The 23,100-nt window shown below is 47.0% G+C and overlaps 1 protein-coding gene across 6 annotated transcripts; it reads left to right on the top strand.

The window, feature by feature from the left end:
• Nucleotides 1-218: 218 nt before the first annotated feature.
• On the top strand, nucleotides 219-22,661 carry ZNF202 (zinc finger protein 202). Of its 6 annotated transcripts, none has more exons than XM_069554226.1 (7): nucleotides 219-372; nucleotides 16,104-16,598; nucleotides 17,247-17,457; nucleotides 17,798-17,886; nucleotides 18,814-18,943; nucleotides 19,478-19,588; nucleotides 20,291-22,661. In XM_069554226.1, exons 2-7 carry the CDS (start codon nucleotides 16,197-16,199, stop codon nucleotides 21,283-21,285), a joined length of 1,938 nt encoding a protein of 645 aa, XP_069410327.1. In that variant the 5' UTR covers nucleotides 219-372; nucleotides 16,104-16,196; the 3' UTR covers nucleotides 21,286-22,661. The 6 variants fall into 6 exon arrangements, with proteins under 6 accessions (XP_069410327.1, XP_070145422.1, XP_070145420.1 ...); XM_070289319.1 differs by having other exon boundaries at nucleotides 271-372; nucleotides 16,104-16,594; XM_069554227.1 differs by lacking the exon at nucleotides 219-372 and adding an exon at nucleotides 7,071-7,876.
• The last annotated feature ends 439 nt before the right edge of the window (nucleotides 22,662-23,100 follow it).

Below are 23,100 nucleotides of genomic sequence, written 5' to 3'. Positions count from 1 at the left end.
CACACACCCCCCGCTGCAAGGGCACGAGTGTAAATGCACTCCCACCACAACCCCATAGCCCGTCCCCCTGCAGAGCGGGGCAGGAGAGCTGGACAGAAGCGATCTATCTGAAGCCCTTGACTCGGATTCGCGTCCCGGTGAGCCTCCTAGAACGAGGGGGCACAGAGAAACAAGCAATCCTCCCAGAGCCTAGAAAGGCCCCAGGGCGGAGAGGGGGCGGAGCGAAGGGCAGTTTCCGGTTCCGGGCGCAAAAGCCCCACGTGTTCCGACCCGCCGGGCCCCGCGCGGCTCGGATCCGGCGGCGCTGCCTCTGCCGGGAGTGGGTGGGGGAGAAGCCGGGGCAGGGGAGGAGCCGCCGGAGCTGTTGGAGCCGTGAGTGCTGGGGGCTGGGCCGGGCCGGGCCGGAGCGGGCTGAGCGGGGCTAAGCGGCGAGGAGGGGGAGGGGTCGGAGACCCCGCCCCCCTGGAGCCCCGGGGGAATCGTACTGTCCTGGGGAAGGGGTGGCGGCAGTGCGTGGAGGGGGCCGAGGCGTGGTGGTCCCCATGTGTCTTGGAGGCCGAAGCTAGAGCCTCCGGGGATGTGGATGGCGATACATGCTTCTTTCTTTGCAGCCACCGCCCTCCGCCCCCTCCTGAGGCCTGCAGAAACGCAGTTAGTTCGTACCTCCCGTTGCTTCCGCGCCAGCGGCCCCCCTTCCCCCTGAAACCGAGGGAGGAGTGGTCGAGGCCCCTTCAGTTCCGGCGGCCTGAACTGTTTTCTCCAGCGGCTCGGTGTTTTCTCACCCCGCTTCTCACCTGGTTAGAGCAGTCCTCCCGAAGGCTCCCTGTCCTGGCGAGTCCCATCACTTGCCAACCACTAACTCCGCTGCAACACACGTAGATACACTCACCCGTGATTTTATTACCCGTGATCATCGGAGGCTTTGGAGACCATCTGGTCTGTGCCTTTTCAGCTCACCGTGACCGATCCGAATCTTCTTTCAAGCTAGCGACTGCTGTCTTCACTTGCAACTTGCAACGTCCCTTCCTCAACCCCTAGCAGCTAGTTTTGGCACTTCTCGACACCATCGCTACCCGGGCCCGGCTTTTTGTCTGGTTTCACTAAAAGTTTGTTACTTTGTCTGCCATGGATTTGCTTCATTTTCTCGGAAAGTTGTCAGCCAGGTTTTAATTTTTCTGGACACGGATGTTCTTTTCTCCTGGTCACTTTGATAACCCTGCCTGCCTTGGTCCTGGGGTGCTCTCACATCTTAGCACATCCAGGGTCTACTTAGAGGCTAGACTTACAACTGTTGCTTTTTGTCTGTCCACATTCTGCTGGTGACACCCAGGGTAGCCTCACTCAGAAGCCACAAGGAAAGCTAGTGGAGTCGCTCATCCCTCCAACTTCTCTTCCAAGCTGCTCTATGGGCCTTGAGCCAGAAAGCCACTTAGGAAGTGTGAAGCAGCCATGGGAGGCTTGTTAGTGGGAGATACATGACAGGGGAGCTGTTAGGGATTGCAGGCATTTTTCTTGGGTAACTTTGTGCTTTTACCGTCCGGTGTAAGAAGGTTGCCAGGGGTGCAGGGAGGATGGGAACTTTTCTTCCTAGGACCAAACACCTGGGATTCCTAGGCTTTCCTCCTTTCTTCTGCTCTACCACTTTTGCACTCTCTCTGTATATACGTCAGTAGACAGTCATTTCGAGGGCATATCAAGGTTTACTACTAAATGAGGGACTCTTGAGCATTATAAACTATACAGATGAGGTAAGTTACAGGTTTACAACATTATTTTTCCAATTATTTGGCAGAGGCGTAAAACATATAATGGTCCTAGACACTTTTCTGCCTTTACATTTGGGCAGCACTGGAAAAGTCGTACCTTAGATTTCCTTCCTTTGCTTTTGGTACTGGTCCTCAGACTTAGCAAGTATCGGCATCCCCTGGAAGGCCCACAGGTTACTGGAGCCACCCCCAGAGATACTGTCTGTAAGTCAGAGCTGGGTCTTGATCATTTGCATTTCTAACAAGTCCTCTGGTGCTGGCGCTGCTGATCTGGCTTTCTCAGAATGAGAACCACTGCCTTTGGCCAAACTTCTTCACACGTCCCAGTGGTTTGAGCATCAAAAGAACTGTGTGTGAGCACCTCTCTGCTTGAAACTAGTAACACGATCTTGTGTGGGTAGTATAACTACTTAGGTCTGAGTTCTTTCATTTGTGAAATTAAGAAAATGTCCTTCTTTGCAGCCAAGTGCAACATTATCTTAAGCTGAATTGATGGTGAAATACTGAGTTTTCCCCTTGATTTTCTTAATTCTCTTAATAGGAGCTTTAATTTTGTTCATATAGCTTATACCCATATTCTCAAGTTTTGCTGTGAGTTCCTAGTATATTAAAGTCCCTGCTGTTTTTTTAACTACATTAAATTCTTTCAGATCAAGGCCTGTGCTTTTTTTCCTCTTTCTTTGCCCAGCACCTTGAATTGTGTGGGAAACACAGTTGATGTTCAGTAGATATTTCTGGGCTGAATGAACTTCATCCCTTGCCTTTCTCCTCTCTTGAAGAAGTTTCTCTCCACTAATTCTTTGTAGCAAAGTAGTATGTGTCCATGCCACCTGATTCTCCGCAGGGGATTGAAATAAATGCTTATGTCAAATTCCTGTAACTGTCCCCAGAAGCCCTGGTACCCACTGATTCTGAACTACAACTGAATATTCAAGTTGGAGGAAGAGAAGTGAGCCACTTAATTGAATGCATCACACTTTTTATTGAGCATCTTTTTTAATCAAGTGTTTACCAAAGCGTTAAGAACTGGAAATATCAAAATATATAAGGAGGCCCTTGCCTTCAGGGATGGGGCTCACAGTGGGAGACAGACACTAAACAGCACAAGAATGGCATCCTGTGATTACTTCTACTTTAGGGCCGTCACGTAGTCTGCAGTGGAAACCTGGTACCACTCTGATTCTTCTCGTCCAGCAGGCATGGGTCCCGTCCTTCATCATCTCATCATATGGAGGGGAGCAAAGCCAGGAGGAAGTCATCTAGATACAGAGCAGGGAGTATCTTGACAGAATATTAATTAAAAACTGAAAACATAGTGAATGACTTTTGAATTAACTATTCTGAATTATCCATATTTACACCTCAGGTCAGACTATGTTTACAAAATATATTATCCTTTTTTTTTTTCTCATTAAATAATGGTTCCTCTATGTGATTGACATTGACCATATTCATTGTAGTGAATTAAATGCATTTGGCTAGTTTAACTCTTGTTGGCTGCCGCATAAAAGCTGCTGCCCTCATCAGGGTGGATGTCAGGTTGGGTGGTCACCTTTTTCCTACTTCAGATTAGTTTTTTTTTTTTTTTTCTCCCATCCCCCTCCCAGATTAGTTTTTGATGTTCAGTTTTAAACTGAGGCATATAGATTGGCCCGCTTTATTCAGGCTATTAACCACTGAGTAAAAACCTGTAAGGTTAAAAAGCCTAGCTTCATGTTGGAGGTTAACCACTAGGCTCGTGGTGGCAGGATGTGTTAATTCTGGACTCACAACCTGTATTTGGCCTCTGGCCCTTCTCAACTCTTGAGTAAATTCCTCTCAGTATCTTCAGGCTAAGCTAATAAATTATGGCTCAAGTGCTCAATAAAGAGGCCACATATCCTTGTACCCCTCAAAGCTCCTCCTCTGTTAGCATCAAAAAGCTGGATAGTTTCTCAAAATGATCCAGCTCTCTACCTTTAGGTAGAAAATCATCCCCATTTTCAGGATAAGTTGATGTGACTTGTCCCAGATGATAATCTCCAGGAGGAAGAACACAGGTTGTCTACCTCTGAAGGCAGAACTGTCAACAGTGGGACAGGAGTGCCTCCTGGGCCTGTGGACATACCTATCAGTTCAGTTCAGTTGCTCAGTCGTGTCCGACTCTTTGTGACCCCATGGACTGCAGCACCCCCAGGCTTCCCTGTACATCACCAACTCCCAGAGCTCACTTAAACTCATGTCCATTGAGTCGGTGATGCCCTCCAACCATTTAATCTTCTGTCATCCCCTTCTCCTCCTGCCTTCAATCGTTACCAGCATCAGGGTCTTTTCAAATGAGTCAGTTCTTTGCATCAGGTGGCCAGAGTATTGGAGTTTCAGCTTTAGCATCTGTCCTTTCAATGAATATTGAGGACTGATTTTCTTTAGGATGGACTGGTTGGATCTCCTTGCAGTCCAAGGGACTCTCAAAGAGTCTTCAACACCAGAGTTCAAAAGCATCAGTTCTTTGGCACTCAGCTTTCTTTATAGTCCAGTTCTCATATCCATACATGACTACTGGAAAAACCATAGCTTTGACTACCTAAAGGAAACACTTTGCTGTTGCTGCTGCTGCTGCTGCTAAGTCGCTTCAGTCGTGTCTGACTCTGTGCGACCCCATAGACGGCAGCCCACCAGGCTCCCCCGTCCCTGGGATTCTCCAGGCAAGAACACTGGAGTGGGTTGCCATTTCCTTCTCCAATGCATGAAAGTGAAAAATGAAAGTGAAGTCGCTCAGTTGTGTCTGACTCTTTGCAACCCCATGGACTGCAGCCTACCAGGCTCCTCCACCCATGGGATTTTCCAGGCAAGAGTACTGGAATAGGGTGCCATCACCTTCTCCGAGGAAACACTTTAATTAAAACTAAAGTGAATTATTGCGATTATTATAGCTTTATTTGCAGTTTTCATGTTTATATTTACTCTCAATTACATTTTTAGACCTTGATCCTAACCACAAAAGGCTACAAAATTTGGGGGCAGGAGATATTTATGTCTTTATATGTTAGAGTCTAATGAAGCCAGAAAAAATTAAATGGCAAGACTGTCATATAGTTTTTAAACATGGTTTGAAGTACACTGATCATGATGTGTTAGAAGGCAAGAAGTCTGTGAAGTTTTTCCCTTTCATTTCTTTTACCTTCTGGATTAGGTTTGCAGAGGCCGTCTTGGGTATACAGGTTCAGCTCCAGATGGCTGCAATAAAGGAGATCCCACAGTAAAAAAACATCAATTTTTTTGGTTTCCCAAGAAATTCTGTTTCCACTGTACTGTAATCAATTGTATGCAATAGTATGCAATAGCATTGTGTCTAAAAAAATGTATATACCTTAATATTAAAAGGCTTTATTGCTTAAAAAAAAAAGATGCTAACGATCATCTGACTCTTCAGCAAATGATAATCATTTAGCTGATGGAGGGTCTTGCCTTGATATTGATGGCTGGTGACTGATCGGGCTGCTGTTGGCTGAAGGTTGAGGTGTCTGTGGCAGTTTCTTAAAATAAGACAACAGTGAAGTTTACTGCATCAGTTGATTTCCTTTCATAAACAGTTTCTCTGTGGCAAGCAGTGCTGTTTGATAGCATTTTACTTACAGTAGAACTTCTTTCAAAATTGAAGTCATTTCTCTCAAACCCTGCCACTGCTTTTATCAACTAAGCTGTATAAATTCTAAATCCTTAGTTGTCATTGCAACAGTTTTCATAGCACCTTCCCTGGAGTGGATTCCATCCCAGGAAAACACTTGCTTCCATAAGAAGAGGTTTCTTATTCATGAAGGTTTTATCATGAGATTATAGCATTCAGTCACATCTTCAGGCTCCATTTCTGATTCTAGTTCTCTTGCTATTAAATAATAAGACTTGAGGGTCGAAATTAGTCTTTCATCCATGGGCTATGGGATGGTGGTTGTGTGAGCAGGCATGAAAACAACATTAATCTGTACATCATCAAAGCTCTTGGGTGACCCAGTGCATTGTCAATGAGAAGTAGTATTTTGAAATAAGTCTTTTTTACCCTTAGAAATAGGATTCATCAGTGAGTTTAAGATACTCAACAAACCATGTTGTGACAGATGTGGTGTCATCCAGGTTAAGATACTCAACAAACCATGTTGTGACAGATGTGGTGTCATCCAGGTTAAGATACTCAACAAACCATGTTGTGACAGATGTGGTGTCATCCAGGTTTTGTTGTTCCATTTATAGGGCACAGGCAGAGTTGATTTAACATAATTCTTAAGGGCTGTAGGATTTTCAGAATAGTAAATGAGCAGTGGCTTAAAACTGAAAGTCACCAGCTGCATTAACCCTTAACAAGAGAGTCAGCCTGCCCTTTGATGCTTTGAAGCCAATTATTGACTTCTCTCTAGCTATGAGGGCTTCCCAGTGGTGCAGTGATAGAGAGTCCGCCTGCCAGTGCAGGAAACGGAAGAGATGTGGGTTCAGTCCCTGGGTTGGAAAGATCCCCTGGAGTAGCAAACAGCAGCCCACTCCAGTATTCTTGGCTGGACAGTCCCATGGACGGGGAAGATTTGTGGGCTACAGTCCATGGGGTTGCAAAGAGTCAGACATGACTGAATATACACGCTGTAGCTATGAAAGTTCCAGATGGCAACTTCTTCTAGTAGTAAAAGGCTGTTTTGTTTACATTGAAAATGTGCTGTTTAGTGCAACCACCTTCATGAATTTTCTTAGCTAGAGCTGGATAACTTGTTGTAGCTTCTTCATCAGTACTTGTAGCTTCTCCTTCCACTTTATGTTTATGGAGATGACTTCTTTCCTTAAACCTCATGAACTAACCTCTCCTAGCTTCAGACTTTTCTTTTGCAGCTGCCTTAACTCTCTTGGCCTTCAGAGAATTGAAGAGGGCTAGGGCCATACTCTCAGAGAAGGCAGTGGCACCCCATTCCAGTACTCTTGCCTGGGAAATCCCATGGGTGGAGGAGCCTGGCAGGCTACAGTCCATGGGGTCACTAAGAGTCAGACACGACTGAGCGACTTCACTTTCACTTTTCACTTTCATGCATTGGAGAAGGAAACGGCAACCCACTCTAGTGTTCTTGCCTGGAGAATCCCAGGGACGGGGGAGCCTGGTGGGCTTCTGTCTATGGGGTCACACACAGTCAGACACGACTGATGCAACTTAGCAGCAGCAGCAGCAGGGCCATACTCTGGATGAAGCTTTGAAATGTGCCCTCCTCATCAAGTTTATTCATTTCTCATATTTTATTTGAAGCAAGAGACATGTGACTCTTCCTGTCACTTGAACACTTAGGGCCCACTGTAGGGTTATTAATTTTCTTAATTTCAATATTATTGTGTCTAAGGGAATAGGACAAGAGAGAGATGGGGGAACAGCTGGTCAGTGGAGCAGTCAGAAAGTACACATTTATTGATTGTTTGCTATCTTATATGAGTGCAATTTGTGGCACTCCAAAACAATTACAGTAGTAACATCAAGGATCACTAATCACAGATCACCATAACAAATATAAAAATAATTAAGTTTGAAATACTGCAAGGATTATCAAAGTGTAATTACATCAAGTGAGCTAATGCTGGTGGAAAAATGGCTTGCTCCATGCAGGGTGCCACAAACCTTTTCTTTGTAAAATGAAACAAACAAACAACCACATTATCTCTGAAGCATAATAAAGATGAAATGCAGTAAAACAGGGTATGCCTATACACGCTGGATTTGCCTCAGGTTGCCTCTTCCTGTTCAAGGGAGGGGACAGAACTGTGATTTAAGTAGAAGCGTTGCTAACGTGGTCTTAGGCGGGAGAACCTATCTTTAAGTTTTCATCCTGTCTGTGTCCCAGGGACCTTGTTTAATCTTTGCTTGTAAGTGCTTTCAAGGACTCTCGTCTTGGTTTAACACTTTATTTTTTCTTTTTCTGGCTGCACTGAGTGGCTTGCAGGATCTTGCTTCCCTGACCAGGGATTGAACCTGCACCATGGCAGTGAGAACAATGGACTAACCACTGGACTGCCAGGGAACTCCCTTGTATTAGTCACTCAGTCATGTCCAACTCTGCAACCTCAGGGACCATAGCCCGCCAGGCTCCTCTGTCCATAGAATTCTCCAGGTAAGAATACTGGAGTGGGTAGCCATTTTCCTTCTCCAGGGGTCTTCCTGAGCCAGGATTCAAACCTGGGTCTCCTGCATCACAGGCAGGTTCTTTACTGTCTGAGATACCAGGGAAGCCCAGAAAACTCCCGAGACACTGTACTTTAGATATAATAGTAAACAGACCAAGATTTTAAATCTGTGCATTTAAATTTTTTTCTTGGAATTATGATGAAATAAACACAAGCTGGAATCAAGATTGCCGGGAGAAATATCAATAACCTCAGATATGCAGATGACACCATCCTTAAGGCAGAAAGTGAAGAGGAGCTAAAAAGCCTCTTGATGAAAGTGAAAGAGGAGAGCAAAAGAGTTGGCTTAAAGCTCAACATTCAGAAAACTAAGATCATGGCATCCGGTCCCATCAAATAGATGGGGAAACAGTGGAAACAGTGTCAGGCTTTATTTTTTTGGGCTCCAAAATCACTGCAGATGGTGACTGCAGCCATGAAATTAAAAAACGCTTACTCCTTGGAAGAAAAATTACGACCAACCTAGATAGCATATTCAAAAGCAGAGACATTACTTTGCCGACTAAGGTCCGTCTAGTCAAGGCTATGGTTTTTCCAGTGGTCATGTATGGATGTGAGAGTTGGACTGTGAAGAAGGCTGAGCGCCGAAGAATGGATGCTTTTGAACTGTGGTGTTGGAGAAGACTCTTGAGAGTCCCTTGGACTGCAAGGAGATCCAACCAGTCCGTTCTGAAGGAGATCAGCCCTGGGATTTCTTTGGAAGGAATGATGCTAAAGCTGAAGCTCCAGTACTTTGGCCACCTCATGCGAAGAGTTGACTCATTGGAAAAGACTCTGATGCTGGGAGGGATTGGGGGCAGGAGGAGAAGGGGACGACAGAGGATGAGATGGCTGGATGGCATCACGGACTCGAAGGATGTGACTCTGAGTGAACTCCGGGAGTTGGTGATGGACAGGGAGGCCTGGCGTGCCACGATTCATGGGGTCGCAAAGAGTTGGACACGACTGAGTGACTGAACTGAACTGAACTGAACTGAAAGGACTTTTGCTTATCATTTAAATCTTGCCTTCTTCCCAAAAGAATTTAAAGTAATTTGAAGGAAAGAGAACAGAATATATGGAGCATCTGCCATATACCAAGCTCTGTGCTGAGCAGTTCGGTGTGTTACTTCATTTATCCTGTAAACAACTATGTGAGGTGTGAAGTGTTGGCCACATTCTGAAATTTGGACTGAGGTTTAAGGAGTATCCCCTGGCTAATAAATGAGGAGAGGGGTCCAGACTAAGGCTCCAGAGCCCCTAACCATTATATGTAGAGTGTGGTTAGATATTAGCCTAAGAATAACTAACAGTAAAGTGGAAGAATCTTTCCAGTAGGAGGATCTTAGTGGGTAATCTTTAGTTTTAAAGAACAGTGCAGGAGTGGTAAAGGGCAGTGAACAATCTTTATTGGCTGATTTCTAGAACAGCAGGAGGAGAAGTTGCCAGGTCTGGTTAGCCCCAGTGAACAGACATTCACATCTCCAGGCTCTGGGCCTGCATCATTCAGAGAAGGGAGACTGGGAGGGATTTAAGTATCAGATGAATATCATCATTTGAACCTCTGATCACTGTTTGCTTCTGAAGATTATTTGCCAGTAAATAGATCCAGCAGATCCTATCAGTCTTTAGGTTAGATGCTGTAGGACTATAGACCACCCACGTAGTCACGTTTTAAGCTAGAGACCCAGCTATCTTTTCACAGCCTGTAGTGTTCTGTTCTTGTCAGTAGGATTGAGTTAGGGCCTTCACTGGCCTGCGCGCGCGTGTGTGTGTGTGTGCAGGCATGCATGTGTGCTCGGTCGTGTCTGACTCTTGGCCACCCCATGGACTGTAGCCTGGCTCCTCTGTCTATGGGATTCTCCAGGCAAGAATACTAGAGTGGGTTGCCATTTCCTCCAGGGGATCTTCCCGACTCAGGGATTGAATCCGTGTCTCTTGAGTCTCCTGCATTAGCAGGTGGATTCTATCCCAACTGAGTCACCTGAGAAGCTCACTAGCATGGAGCTCACTCAGAGACAGAGACAGCTGGACCAAAGACCGGAGAAATGTCTTGCCTCGCCACCTCTCCTCCCCAGTCTTGCCCCAGACATCTTAGAAACACTGAAGAGACTAGGTCATACGGCCTGCCCAGGCCAAGGCTCATGAAGCGTCTCTGCAGACATCATGTTCAAGCCTTCTGAAACCAGGTCTTTCACTTTTTTTGGCCTGGCCTCAAGATCTCTCTATAGCATCCTGGTTTTGGGTTTTTAGCTATCACTGTAGAGCCATTCCAAGGACAGACACTGAGGGGAGGCATTAGAATAGCAAAGGCAACGAATTCCTAGGCAGACTTGCAGGGTAGCCCATCCTGTAAAGGGCAGAATAAAATACAATGTCCGTTTTCTAACTCTAGTACTGACGTGTAACATTTGCACAGCACACTAGTTTGTAAGCTGTCACAGACCTCAGTGAATCCTGTGTATTAGGGGCGTGGTTGTCTGCAGAGAGTTTCATCCTTTACAAGCACTCGTGTCCATTGTCTCAGGAAACTCCAGGTTCATAGGGATGTGGGCCTGGACATACATCTCTGGATACTGAATCTGGTACTCTTCCCACAGCACTGCCCGCCTCCTCCCTTCCCATCTCCTGCCCCAACAAGGACAGCTCTGCCTCCCCTTATTCTGCTGTTGGCTGATTTTTTAAAAATATTTATTCACTCGTTTGGCTGTGCGAACTCTTAGTTGTGACACACAGGATCTTTGATCTTTGTAGCAGCATGCAGTATCTTTAGTTGTGGCATGTGGGATCTAGTTCCCCCACCAGGGATCGAACCCAGGTCCTCTTAGCTACTGGACCACCAGGGAAGTCCCCGCTGTTGCTGACCTTTTGCCTCCACCTCATCTTCTTTGTCTGCCAAGATAAATACAAAACAAGCAAATAAATCAGGTTTTATGTGGTGCTATTATATCCTCTTTTTGGGGAAAGCAAAGCCCTGTAAGAGCAGCACCCTCTCTTGTAGCACATAGACACTGTAATAGGGAATTTTGTGGACTGTGCTTCATGAAAACAGTGAGAGTTCCTGGCCGGCTTTGCTGGGGAAGTTCTTGGACTTTTAAGACATTAATAATACAAATCCCTTCATTAAGCTGGAGACCCTGTGTATCAATACCATCTTCTTCCCCTGCCTTGCAGATGCCGGGGTGGGGGGGGCATTGTCCTGGTAAATCATCACTGTTCAGTTGGTGAGTTGTGTCCAACTCTTTGTGACCCATGGACTGCAGCACGCCAGGCTTCCCTGTCCTTCACTATCTCCCAGAGTTTGCTCAAACTCATGTCCATTGAGTTGGTGATTCTAACCATCTCATCCTCTGCCACCCTCTTCTTTTACCTTCATTCTTTCCCAGCATCAGGGTCTTTTCCAGTGAGTTGGCTCTTCGCATCAGGTGACCAAAGGATTGAAGTGTCAACATCAGCCCTTCCAATGAATATTTGAGTTGATTTCCTTAAGGATTGACGAGTTTGATCTCTTTGCTATCCAAGGGACTCTCACCACAGTTTGAAAGCATCAATCGTTGTAGTTGCATTAAATTACTTTATGTCTGGTTTTGTGATTATTAAAGTTGATTCAGATCTTCAGAGGAAAATAACTTCGTTTTTCTTTTCCAAACACAGAGTTCTTGTGACTTATATGTGGATTATCCCAGGGCAACCTGAAGATTCCTTGTGATGAGTTGTGGTTTTCTCACTTCAGGAACCACTGACAGTGTTCTGTTTTATTCACAATCCAAATAACAAGTGTTTTTTCCTTATTTATCCATCTGTCTAGCACACAGTTTGCTGAACAAATGAATGAATAAAAATTGATAAGACACTGGATCTGTCCTTCTGGAGAAAGACTTAAAAAGACTTACCGTGGTCTTTGCCTGGGAACCTGTTGACAGCCTTGAGCTGGGTGCTATCCAGCCCTGTCCTCAGAGCTTCGTGGTCTGGTGAATTAAACAGGAGTGTGAATGATTCTTAGCACGCATAAAGTAGATGGATGTGTGTGCTGTGATACAGGGTCTAGTTTCCTGTGCAAACAGTCTGGGAGGACCAGGGAAGGTGTCCAGGAAAAGCAGGTCTGAAGGATAGAGTTGACCAAGTAAAGGGGGTAGAAAGGGTATTTCAAAGAGTGTCAACAGCATCAAGAACAAAAACCCAGTGAGAGCATAGAAAAGAGAGAGAGCTGTACATGCAGGCAGCAACATACAATGGAGTAGCAGTCATGGGAATAAAGATGGGCAGGGGCAAGGTCTTGCAGGGCCTCGAGAGTCAAATTATAAGGAGATCAGATTTTTTCCTGTGGACAGTGTGGAGGTGTTGGCTGATTTTATAAGTTAGGAAATTTAGTCAGGGACTTCCTTGGTGGTCCAATGGTTAAGACTTCACCTTCTAGTGCAGGGTGTGCAGGTTCAAACCATGGTCGGGTAGCTAAGATCCCACAAAACATAAAACAGAAGTAATAGTGTAACAAATTCAATAAAGACTTTAAAAACAGTCCACATCAAAAAAAAAAAAAAGACTCAGACCTTTCTGAAGTATTGCAAGTGGAACTGATGTGGACATGACTCCTGTCCATTTCGGGATGCTGGCACTCATCCACCTCCCTTCCCCAAAGCTAAAGGTAAATGTGTAGGTTCCAGAAATAAAAGCTGGAGGAGGGAGTCACTCTTGACTCCACCACAGCCCAAGGAGATTTCACACCAAAATAAAGGCTTCTAGTATTTGGGGTTCTAATACCTGTACTCCCAACAATGTGATATGAAAGTGGGGGACTGGTAGGGACAGGGGAGGAATATGGAGTTGAACCATCTGCCAGCCTGGAGCCTGGAAAAGCTACTCCTGTGAAAGTGTGTCTACTGATCACACAGAAGGGCAAGGGAAGTGTAGGCCTTTATAGCCTTGGGTCAGAGTCTTAGGCCTAAATAACACACTGTCAGCATGATTCAAGAAATACTCTGAGAAATTAAGATCATTGAAACCACTAGTACTTGGGTAGAAGCAAATGAAATTTCATCCAAAGGGCTCACTTTTATAACCTAGGGCTCTCAGGTCTCCCAAAGAAAATGGGCAAAAGCATTAAAAAAAATTACAAACTGCTCATGAAGAAAAACCACCATGAGGTAGAGCTGATTTAATATGTGGGAAAATTAGCCCAGGGAGATCTGTTAATTATGGAACTTTCTAGAACAGACCATGAAATTACATAGTACATGTTTTAAGGTAATAGAAAAATGAAGTGAGCCTGAATGAAAACTGCTTTGAGACACAAGCAGAATGAATAATTTTAAGAATTAAGATTTTAAGAATGAATAATTTGGTTGTTAATGGGCAGTGTTGCACATTAGACAGCATGTTATAGCTGTTAAGAATGAATTGCTAGGACTTCCCTGGTGGTCCAGTGGTTAGGACTCTGCCCTTGCAATGCAAGGGACATGGGTTCAATCACTGGTCACGGAACTAAGACTTCACGTGCCATGTGGTGTTGTCAAAAAGTTTAAAAAGAGTGGATTACTGACATTGAGGTGAATCTGGGGCAGTTGTGCACGTATGCTTAGTTGCTTAGTCGTGTCTGACTCTGCGACCCCATGGACTGTATCCCACCAGGCTCCTCTGTCCGTGGGATCCTCCAGGCAAGAACGCTGGAGTGGGTTGCCATTTCCTTCTCCAGGGGCAGTTGTAGTGAAGCAGAAAAAGATGGGGACATGAAGAACCCCTCAGGTTGCACATGAAGAGTGGTGGTGGGGACAGCCACGAGGAGGACACTGGCGATATTTGAACCCACACACATGCCTCTGCGGTCATAGGGGTTAGTGGATCATCAAGCTTTGACTAAGGGAATGGCAGAGGAGATGAGGTGGATGAACTTAAAAGATTTAGAACATAGATTTAACAAGATTTGGTGAATAAAAGAATAGAAACTTACAGTAGGAAAGACTTTCATCCTGTTAATGTAGGAAGGAAACTTCAAAGTGGAAACTTACTCATTTAGATGCATTTATCATGCAATTTCTTACGGGTATTGGAGATTGACTACAGCATAGCTCCCTACTTCAAGAAGTTTCACAGGAAAGATACACGCTGGCTGTGTGATATGGCAGATTTGAGATACAGATGGGCTCAGATCTAGGGAAGCAGTGATTCCTAACCATGCTTAAGGGCCAGGGAATGGGTTCAAAGAAAGCATCTCAGAAAACATGAAGCCTTATCTGTGGCTTGAAAGACAAGTTTAACCTAATGAAGGGTCAAGATTCTGAAGGAACTGCATGTGGAGAGGACAAAGAGGATAGGGCTTTTGTGTGCTTCACGTGCACTCTGTGTGTGTGTTTGAAAGGAGAGGAAGGCAAAGGAGTAACATGAAGGTCAACCTAATACATAATCCTTAGAAGTTCATATTTCAGTTACAAGACAGAGAGGAGTGATTGAGTATCTTAAATAAGGAAGGGACAGGACCAGATTTGTGAAGAGCACTGACTCTGGTGATAACGATGAATGGTAACTTAAAGGTAATGAACCTGTAGACAGGAAGCTCACATGAAGAGGCAGCTGCAGTAATCCAGAAATCTGATTAAGACCTAAACTGCAAATCCCGGAAATGAAGGAGAAATAAGAGCACACATGCAGCACCGGGGGTGGGAGTTTTCCATACATAAGGAACAGACCCTTAGGGACTTGGAGGTCTGTAAAGACACGCTGCTGTAGGGAGGTGAGCAATGCATTCATTATAGCAAGTGCCACAGAGGAAAGGGGAGGATACGAGCCCTGAACAGTAAACAGGCTGGTTGTGAAGGGCTTCATGTGCCATGCCAAGGATTTTGGAACTGATCTTCCTTACAAAGTTACTGTTTTAAAATGTTGGGTGATGCCATTGTAACTGTAATTCAGAAAGATAATAGTTAACATTGGGGCACCATCGCTCTTCTAAGCACTTCACAAATACTCCTCATAGTAACCCCGTTAGATGGATTCTATCCTGACCTCCATTCTGGAAATGGGGAAGGAGGATAAAAATTGACCATGGGCCCCACACCTCATAAACAGTAGAGTGAAGATTCAAACCCTGACAGTCTGGCTGTGTGACTCCAGGACTCTCAATCTTAATCATAGATGCCTTAGGTGTTTCTCAACCAGGGTGTATATCAGAACCATATGTAGCATTTCTTAAAGATACAGTTGTCTAGACTGACTTGAATCAGAGGTCCAGAAGAATGGTGTGTGATTCTGTGTTCTGCAAAAGCTCAACTGGTGAATTTGTTGCACTCTGCTCATAGCTGAGTGCTACAGGACTCCCAATAAGGAAGTCATGGCAATAGTCCAGGCAAGAGGTGAGGGCCCAGGCAGGAGGAAACAGACTTAGAGGCTTAAGAGGCAGAACTGGTTTAATGAGCTATAAGCAACAGGGAAGAATCAACATTGAATCCAAAGATTATAAAGTTGAGTGTTTACTTAACAAAGTGATGATTTCAACCAACAGGATACCAGGAAGAGGGGTGGATTTGGGAGTAAGAATCATGAATTTAGTTTACAGCATTCAGGTTTGAGGGTCTGTAGTTCTCCCAATTAAAGACATTTTAGGAGGAAGGTCACTTCAGAGGGTGCCTGTGTGCCAGCCGCTGTTTCTGTGGCTTTCCTCACTGGTACCTCATACAGTCCTCCCCTCAAATCTCTGAGAGTCCCCACGTTACAGAAGAAATTGATAACGGAGTGTGATCATTTCACTGAACCTCCATGAAGTCTTCTCTATTTCAGGCCTATTGATGTCACTTCTCGGAACATATATCCCCATGTATGTGTCAGCGTGTGTGTGTTTGTAAAATGGGTTGTGATCAATACCACATTTTTAGCAGGCAGTTTTAAGCGTCCTTTCTCCTACCGTTTTCCTTTAAGGTTCACAGATTTTATGAAATAGAAATGCAGAGTTTGTTTTTGTATGAGGTGTGATCCTTGCCTAGGAAAAGGAATGGGAGAACATACCTTCAGGCACGGATTACCCTATTCCAACTAGTCTATGTAGAGTATGTTACAGAGATTAGGGGAAAGGGGAGTTGAGTTCGGGAGTGTTATATGTACAGGACTAAGACTGAGCTCAGAACTGTGACTCCTGTGTCTACCTTCATGCTTAGCCTGTTGTCTGTCTTCACGTCTCTACCCCAGGTCCCTTGGAAGGAAACTCTTGGAGGCGCCCAGGCTGATAGAGGGGGAACGGTGTGAGCTCTCGATGGTTTGAGGCCACCTCAGAGCCAGACAATGGCTACTGCCTTGGAGCCGGAGGACCAGGATCTTTGGGAAGAAGAGGGAATTCTCATGGTGAAACTGGAAGATGACTTCCCCTGTCGGCCGGAGTCTGTCTCACAGAGGGATGACCCTGTGCTTGAGACGTCGCACCAGAACTTCCGGCGCTTCCGCTACCAGGAAGCAGCCAGCCCACGGGAAGCCCTCATCCGACTCCGAGAACTGTGTCGTCAGTGGCTGAGGCCAGAGCGGAGGACGAAGGAGCAGATCCTGGAGCTGCTGGTGCTCGAGCAGTTCCTCACTGTCCTGCCCGGAGAGCTGCAGAGCTGGGTGCGGGGCCAGCGGCCCGAGAGCGGCGAGGAGGCCGTGACCCTGGTGGAGGGTTTGCAGAAACAGCCCAGGAGACCAAGGCGGTGGGTGAGGAGGGGGAGTCCTGATCTGTGTGATGCGGAGGGGGTCTACCGGCTGCAAGGATGGCTAGGGCTCACAGAAATCACCTCGTAAACTTAACTGGCTCTGCCCTTTGGTTGCACTTAGATCCATACGCCCCATGGGACAGTGGAGTGTATGTGTTTGTGTGTGTGTGTGTGTGACTTCCTGGTTCTTGAAACACCTGCCTGGGGAGGCCGTCTTTTTGGCCTCATCACCAAGGGTGATACTGCTTTCCTTTTCCCTTTGGGTATTGAACCTCATTTTCCTGGGGTGGGGGAGAGTTCTGTGACTTCCTCAGAGGTTCTTAGCCCCTCAGTCAGAGAGGCCCCTCCTAAAACAGCAGAGGGTGATCGGAAGGATGGCACCTCAGAGCCCCAGTGATGGGCAGGGTTGAAGGAAAAAAGAAAACAGGGCGGTATCTGAATGTCCCGCGCCCCTCTCCCCGCCCCACCAGTTGTTCTGGCGACAGTAACCTGAGCTTCCCCCCTCGCACACACCAGGGGGACTGGACTTCCCCTCTTTACCTGGGCCCCCCTGGGAGTTTTCTGATCGCAGCTTCTCCTGATGTAAGCTCTGTGACACCCAGGACTTTATCCTGACTCAGCGGTGACTGGAAGTTGGAATTGTTCCCAGGTGACTGTCCATGTTCACGGCCAGGAAGTCCTGTCCGAGGAGACAGTGCCTCCAGGAGCAGAGCCCGGGTCACCTAGTGAGCTGCAGGACCCTGCACAGACCTTGACCCCCGAGGAGCTCCGTGAGGAGACCACACAGAGCCCAGATCTGGGGGCGTCAGAAGAGCAGACCCCGTGCCAGGAGTCGGAGCTCCAGCCCCTACAGGAGAGCGGTGGGAAGCCCGCAGGAAGAGGGGGGTCATGGCTGAGTGACGGGTGGGGGTGTTGCTCTCAGACCTGGAGGCTGGTAGAGCATGAGTGGAGGAAGCCACAGGACTCAGGGTGTTGAAAGGAGGCGGTACTAGCCGTAGTCTCGCGAGAACAGGGCCACTCTTGGTTATTCCCCTGGCATTCCTGTAACGTTATAGGTGGCAGCTTCGGGGTGACTCAGACTGTTCTTAGGCCAGTGTCTCGACCCCACCCTTCCCACCAGAGACCATGGGGAATGCTCAGCTCTTTGCTGGTTATAGGGCTGCCTTGCACGTGACTCATCTCCCCTTCCTGTCTTCTTAGAGGTTCCAGTGCTCCAGGACCCAGCCCTTCCTGAAGAGAGGAACCCTGGAAACTCCGAGATGGTTGCCCTTCTCACTGCTCTGTCACAGGTGCGCCCTCATTTCCGTCTGCACTGCAGGGAACTAGAGGAACCATTGAGCATTAGCTGTACGCTGAACAGGTCAGACAGGACACAGGCTTTCACTGTCCATTGCCAGGTTAAGCTCTGAGTTCTGCGCGTGTCTGGAAGGGAAGGAGCTGCATCTCACGGAGAACATCTTAGTTGGATCTGCAGGCTCCAGAGCTTCTTGATTTGCCACTGACCTGAGGGACTAACAAAATGGGGTTGTTTTGGGAAAACTCTGGTACAGCTTTGAAGTTGTCAAATGAGGATTTGCTTTTGATTTTAGGAAATAAACTTGATAGTCATTTGTAAGGGTGACTGACTGGCCTGAAAAATCGATTTCTGATTTTGGTTGCTGTTCTCTTCTAGGGACTTATTCAGTCAGGCCATGGCATTCATGAAGAGTTCACCAGGTCAGGAGCCCTGAAACTAAGCTGAGTGGCTGGAGAATAAAGGAATAGAGCTCATCCTTATTTTTAGATTGTAGAGCTGAAGAGGGAATTCCTGTTGATGCTAGGTAGAGTGTTTAAGTGGTACATGATTAGGTAAGGGCAGTTAGGAAGAACTTCCTAGAAAAGATGAATTTTTGCAGAGATACAGATAGCATTAGACTGATGACTTCCAAGACCTTTCTCATATTGTAAATAATATCCTTGGGAAGAACAGTGTAGTCTGGTGCTGAGGGAAAGTTGTTGGATTGGAGGGAACAAGAAGAGGGTCAGTTGCAAGAGCAGAAACTTGGGAAGCAGCAACAGAAAATGAAACACAGGTGTCCTGAAAGGAACCAGGTGTCCCGTCTGAGTTTCTCTGTCTCTTGGATGGACTGTGCCTGTACCAATGACCTTCATTCCAGGAATTAGATATGAGGCTTCATGAAGCATCACATTGTAATGGAATCCTTGTGTTGTTTCAGGGCTTGGTCACTTTCAAGGATGTGGCTGTCTGCTTCTCCCAGGACCAGTGGAGCGATCTGGATCCAACCCAGAAAGAGTTCTATGGGGAATACGTCTTGGAAGAAGACTGTGGAATCGTGGTCTCCCTGTGTAAGGAATTTCAAGTGTTTCTAGAGTGTCCTGAGCACAAAGATCTTCCTCTTGTTGGAAACTGAGGGTGTCTTAGACCTGTGATTGTACATACTACACTTCTCTTATGCTGACCCCACTGGTGACATGGACAGGTGAAGAAGATGATAGCTTTCAAAATTAAAGGGAAGAGAAAATGCCTAGAAAGTAGTTGGAACAAGAAAATAGAGCTGTAATATTATAGTTTCAGTGTGAGTTTTAGCTTAGTGTGCATAGGTAAGCATATCAGTTTTGAAGCAAGCAATAAAAGTTTGGAATATTCTACTTACTTGAATATAGGAAAAGAGAGTAACCACTGCCAGTTGTGTGATTATTGAGTTGCTGGTAAAAGGCAAGAGATACACAGTTCCCATCAGGGGCTTAAGCCAAAGGGACAGGAGGTTTGAATGGCCTGCCTATGGGATTTTTCTTCAGTCTACCGAACAGAAAAGATCTGCTCTTGACACAGGGGACTGTTGAGCCAATCGTGATGTCCTATTTCCCTCTCTTGAGCAGCCTTTCCAATCCCCAGACTAGACGAGCTCTCCCACGTCAGAGAAGAGGAGCCTCTGGTCCCAGAGCCTCAGGAGCCTGAAGAGCCAGAAATTCTGAGTTTCACCTATACAGGTGAGGAGTGATAGGGGGTCTGCCCCACCTTCACCCCCTGGCTGGCAGTTCCTCTAGCCAGTGTTCCCCTCGCCTTCTGGAGAGCCCCTCTCTCTGGTTCTTCTAACGGCTCAGCCAACACCACTGTCTCCCTCTGAAGCCAACATTCTCTCTTTTCTCCCCCTCTTCACACCTGTCATTGGTTTCAGGGCTCTGTAATACAAAATGGTGACAAGAAAAAAAGGAAACTTTTGGAATTGCAGCTATACCATTTTTTAAGCCTTTACACAAACTCTTGATCCCCAGTCTCCACATTTGTTCTGCACACAGACTTCTCTAGTTGTGATGCACAGGCTTAGTCGCCTCACTTCATGTGGGATCTTAGTTTCCTAACCAAGGATTGAACCCACATCCCCTGCATTTAAAGGTGGATTCTTAACCTCTAGACCACCAAGGAAGTCCCTCCACATTTGTGAAAGGAGGATGATAATGTTTGTCCACATGAAGGCTGTTGCCAGCATGAGATAACATGTAAGAAAGTTCTCAGCATACACAGGCACTCAGTTGACCAGTTACTTCTTTTTTTCCAGCCTCTGCAGTTGAGAAGCGAGTTTCTCTCTATATGGTCTTGCCCTCTCAGAACAGTGTAAAACTCTCTCCACTGTGCAGAAGGCACACCTTTTACGTCTGTAATCTCCTCCTTTCTCCCCTCTGTTTCTACAGGAGACAGGAGTGACGACGAGGAAGAGCGTCCTGAGCAAGAAGATCTGAGTTTGGAGGATCCACACAGGTCTGTGTCGGGAGATGCAGAAATTCACCAAACTCCAGACTGGGAAATAGTCTTTGAGGATGATCCCGTTAGACTTACTGAAAGACAATTCGGCACAAAGATTTCTCAAGTCAGTAGTTCAACGAATCTTCAGGAAACCATGCCCGTCCACCCGCTGTTAGGGAGACATCATGACTGTCCTGTGTGTGGAAAGAGTTTCACTTGTAACTCCCACCTCATTCGACACCTGAGAACTCACACAGGAGAAAAGCCCTATAAATGCATGGAGTGTGGGAAGAGCTACACACGGAGTTCCCATCTCGCCAGGCACCAAAAAGTACACAGGATGAACGCTCCTCACAAATACCCGCTAAACCGGAGGAGTCTGGGTGAGGCCGCCCCTCAGGTCCAGGCCGAGAGAACCCCACCCGTGGAGAAACCCTATAGGTGTGAGGACTGCGGGAAGCACTTCCGCTGGACTTCCGACCTCGTCAGGCACCAGAGGACGCACACGGGAGAGAAGCCCTTCTTCTGTACCATCTGTGGCAAAAGCTTCAGCCAGAAATCCGTGCTCACCACCCACCAAAGAATCCACCTCGGAGGCAAGCCCTACCTGTGTGGGGAGTGTGGCGAGGACTTCAGCGACCACAGGCGGTACCTGGCCCACCGGAAGACGCACGCGGCCGAGGAGCTGTACCTGTGCAGCGAGTGCGGGCGCTGCTTCAGCCACAGCGCCGCCTTCGCCAAGCACCTGCGGGGACACGCCTCGGTGAGGCCCTGCCGCTGCAGCGAGTGTGGGAAGAGCTTCAGCCGGAGGGATCACCTCGTCAGGCACCAGCGGACACACACAGGCGAGAAGCCGTTCACGTGCCCCACCTGCGGGAAGAGCTTCAGCAGAGGCTACCACTTAATCAGGCACCAGAGGACCCATTCACAAAAGGCCTCCTAGCCAGGGCTGCACGTGGGGACATCTGCCTTCGGCCCTCTCCCGGGGAGGGACTGGGTGAGGCCCTCTTGTCGGCTAGAGGAGACCTTGTCTAGGGCATCTGCCTGACCTGCCCAAGTCTGATGACACCTTCCGGCAGCTAAAGTAGCCCCTGGCAGGACCTCTCAGCCTTCCTCCACACCGTGAGGAGATGTTCTTCCCAAAGTTTGCCTGAAATGAGGCCTCTCCTTGGCTAAAATGCTCCCGCCTCCTCCTGGCAGGTGTGAAACAAGGGGAGTGGAAAACACAAGAGGTTGGGCTTATTATACTTGCCCCCATCCTGAAGACGACTTAACAGTCTCAGCTTTGAAGTGGCCCAGGACCAATCCTCAGGGTTGGTAGGGACCAGCCTTTAGGATGCCGTCCTCCCTGGGCTCTAACATTAAAGCACACAGCCCTGAAGTCAGGGCAGGAGAACCACGCCTCACCCCACAGGTTACCTGTACAAACCTCTCACTGGTTCACTTCCTTACCATGCACTTTCCTTTCACTCTGGGGAGAGGTGTGAGTAGCATATGATGGGCAGAAACATGAAGGCAGCTTCATGTAGGCCTTGTCAGGCTGCTCTCCTCTCCAAGGTTAAAACGACACCAGGTGCCAGGCACTGCTTGAAAGGGGGGCCCAGTCAGCAGCCTCTTTGCTCGTGGGTGTTTCTCCTGTGAGAAGGCTTGTGCCTGGGCCTCCCAGTTTCTTGGTTTTGTCCCTGGCACTTACTCTGCCATAAGTGGGATGTAGCATTTGAGTGCCAAGGGATTCAGTAAAGCCTGATTAAAATCATGGTGAAATCATTTACATTTCCACGTATATACAAGCCCACCCACCCTATCCTCATCACATGAGTTTGTGAGGGGATTTTTGAAATGGTATCAGCTGACAGAGGCACTCTTAACGATTGTAGAATCATGGTGGACAGGCTCACTTTATTTACATGAAGGAAACTGGAGAAGATCTGAGCTCAAATTATGGGAAAATTAAGAAAGAGCTGTTGCTGCTGACCAAGGCCATCTAGACTATTCTCCTGACTCCCCACCCTCATCCTCCCCGCCTCACCCTCTGACATCAGGGAGACCTGAGACCCTGAAAAATTTTCCAGGAGTAAATGGCTTTCATGTCTGCCTTGTTTGCGTTTTCTTACATGATTTCATTTTCATGTAAGAACTAAAGCCTAGGCTTTCTTGGCCCAAGGGTCTCCGTTGTCTGGTAGAGGCTCTGTGGAGCTGAGGCTGAATAGTTATGAACCTCGTCTGCTCTGATTGTGGGCATGGCCAGGACTGGGGAGACCATTCCCTCCGTCCATGGAGCACAGGGTATGGGATTAAAGCATGAAAAGGGAAACTGTCTTCTGTGCCTGGTTTCTTCTGCTCTGTTTCTCAAGCTCTTGTGTGCCACTGTTCACCCGAAGAGCGTGGGTAGTGGGAGACAGAGCCTCAAGCTCAAGAGCTCAGCAAAAGGGATTCTCGTTCTGGTCAGTGATGGTGTCCCAGCTGACTGGCTTTAACTCCGGTTGACTGTTGTCCTCCTAGAAGCATGCACATATGAGATTTTTAAAAAGGAACACTGACAGCCGAGATCCCTGGTTCCTAGGGCTTTCCACCCATCCAGTTTTCAGGACTTCATGTTCCCAGGACTTCTGAAGATCATTCATACAGAGAGATCTGGGAGGACAGGATAGTTATCTGTGAGGATAGAAAAGCCTTGGCATGGTTAGCAGAGCTATAGGTGGAATCGTAATATCTGAGTCTGGACTTTGCAAAGGAGACTGTCCTGATACACAGACTT

The sequence above is a fragment of the Ovis canadensis genome, chromosome 15, assembly GCF_042477335.2.
Source record: "Ovis canadensis isolate MfBH-ARS-UI-01 breed Bighorn chromosome 15, ARS-UI_OviCan_v2, whole genome shotgun sequence".
NCBI classification, from domain to species: domain Eukaryota; kingdom Metazoa; phylum Chordata; class Mammalia; order Artiodactyla; family Bovidae; genus Ovis; species Ovis canadensis.
The sequence above is the reverse complement of the archived record's forward strand: the minus strand, read 5'-3'. Positions and strand labels throughout refer to the sequence as shown.

What these genes read in the sequence shown, in the direction of transcription:
- ZNF202 (XM_069554226.1), top strand. Translation starts at nt 16,197, where the DNA reads ATGGCTACTGCCTTGGAGCCGGAGGACCAGGATCTTTGGGAAGAAGAG. An exon ending in TTCTCACTGCTCTGTCACAG is followed by an intron (nt 17,887 to 18,813) that starts GTGCGCCCTCAT and finishes GTGTTGTTTCAG; the next exon opens with GGCTTGGTCACTTTCAAGGA. An exon ending in TGGAATCGTGGTCTCCCTGT is followed by an intron (nt 18,944 to 19,477) that starts GTAAGGAATTTC and finishes TCTCTTGAGCAG; the next exon opens with CCTTTCCAATCCCCAGACTA.